The sequence below is a fragment of the Hevea brasiliensis genome, unplaced genomic scaffold (genome assembly GCF_030052815.1).
Source record: "Hevea brasiliensis isolate MT/VB/25A 57/8 unplaced genomic scaffold, ASM3005281v1 Scaf10, whole genome shotgun sequence".
In the NCBI taxonomy this organism is placed as follows: Eukaryota; Viridiplantae; Streptophyta; class Magnoliopsida; order Malpighiales; family Euphorbiaceae; genus Hevea; species Hevea brasiliensis.
Genome location: NW_026614586.1, coordinates 633,204 through 634,960, shown reverse-complemented (window position 1 = coordinate 634,960; position 1,757 = coordinate 633,204). Strand labels below are relative to the sequence as shown.

At 44.3% G+C, this 1,757-nt stretch overlaps 1 protein-coding gene across 1 annotated transcript; it reads left to right on the top strand.

Annotated features, from left to right (window-relative positions):
• The first annotated feature begins 212 nt into the window (after positions 1–212).
• LOC131176406 (uncharacterized) lies at positions 213–1,472 on the top strand. Its single transcript, XM_058141470.1, has 2 exons — positions 213–634; positions 1,346–1,472. The coding sequence occupies exons 1-2, from the start codon at positions 213–215 to the stop codon at positions 1,470–1,472; spliced, it is 549 nt and encodes a 182-aa protein (XP_057997453.1).
• Positions 1,473–1,757: the final 285 nt, after the last annotated feature.

The window sequence follows — 1,757 nt, the reverse complement described above, 5'->3', positions numbered from 1 at the left end:
TACACATGTCCTGTGCAAATAAAAAAAAAAAACTTTTGGCACCCACTTTTCCACCTCCCACTTCCCGTCGTTCCTGTTCACACTCCCCCCATGTCCATTTTTCTCGGCATTACTCTTCCTCTCCACACCTCTTTTCGCCGCCCGATACCCTAACTTCCCTTTACCTCTTTCACTTTCTTCTTCCCTCCTCCATTCTCACCATCAACAACACCATGGAATTGCCTCCCCATTCCCCTCAAGGCTCTCCTCTCCAAGTCACGCCCCTAGTAATGCAGTCCCCCAATCCCGATTCTCCTCCACAACAAACCCCTCCACCACCTCCCACATCCACCTATAAGAGGAAAATCCGGTCGAAATCAACCCGACCCATGGCCTCTGCACCTCCTCTCACAAAACGCAAAGACCCACCTACTACTCCACTTTCAGAGCCTCCACCCAAAAATCCCAAAACTTCAGCTTCCACACGACAGGGGGTTGGCATTTCTACCTCTACCCCACAAGCCAAATCACCCTCTTCTAGCAAAAAGCAAACTTCAGCAGCAACACAGGTATCTAAACTACCTTGGCCCCTTCCTGATGCAACCCACAAGGCAACTTTTAAGAGACTAAAGGACAGGAAAGTGCAACCCACTAGGTACATTTCTGCAGATGCCCTCCAATCAGTTGGTTTATTTGATAATGTTGTTGCCTACCTTGATGGTTTAGGTTGGATGGAATTTGTGCATAAACAAGAACTAGTTTATCCAGCTCTAGTTTTGGAATTTATTTCCTCATTTTCTGCTACTCTGAAATTGCATGAGATAGATTACAAGCCAACTATGAAATTTAGGTGTTTGGGGCAAAATAGAGAGCTATCATTAGACCAATTTCATAGTATTTTTGGGTTTGCAATTGATGGACTATTTAGGGTGCCATATACAGGCATAGAGGTAGCAAATAAAGGTGTTTGGAATGCTGTTCAGTTTTGGAGGAGTATCACAAACCAACCTCAGAGTTTTTATGCTGGCAGATCCAAGACCTCTCAAATACTAGACCCTGCACTTAGATTTATCCATAGGCTTATTGCTAGCACTATCTTAGGCAGAGGGACTAGTTCTGGTGCTGTTGGAAAATCTGAATTGTTCATGCTATGGTGTGCTTTTCACAAAGTCAAAGTATCTCCTGGTTACTTCTTTTGTGAGCATGTGTTACATATTGCTACCAAATCTATAGGTGATATAGTCATGGGTGGGCTCATAACTGTTATAGCTAAGCATTTTGGTTTTAATCCGGAAGAGCATCCTCTACCAGCACTTTCAGACACTCTATATTTTGATGCTACTCACCTATACAAAACTGGATTCAGTTTGCCACCTTCTGACACTGTACAACCAGCAGCAGATATAGGACCCACTGCACAACCAGAGGCACAATCTGTACCACCAGTCCAACAGCATTCTACTGAACCTGCACCACCCACTCAGTCTACATAGGATACCCCAGCAGATTCTGCACAGCCAACACCTTCTGCAGCTAGACCCTCTTCATCCACAGCACCTCCTCCCTTCAACACTAAAGCCTTATTCACCTATCTTGAGAGGCTTAGTGATGATGTATACTTTGTGGATAGAAAGCTTGAAACTGGTCTTGATACCCTCAAGGATCATCATGATCAACTCTTTGATTTTGTTATGGAAACCAGAGATAAACAGAAAGAGTTAAAAGAGATGATGAAGCAGCTCATGGCTTTTCCCGGAATGCCACCTCCACCTCCATCA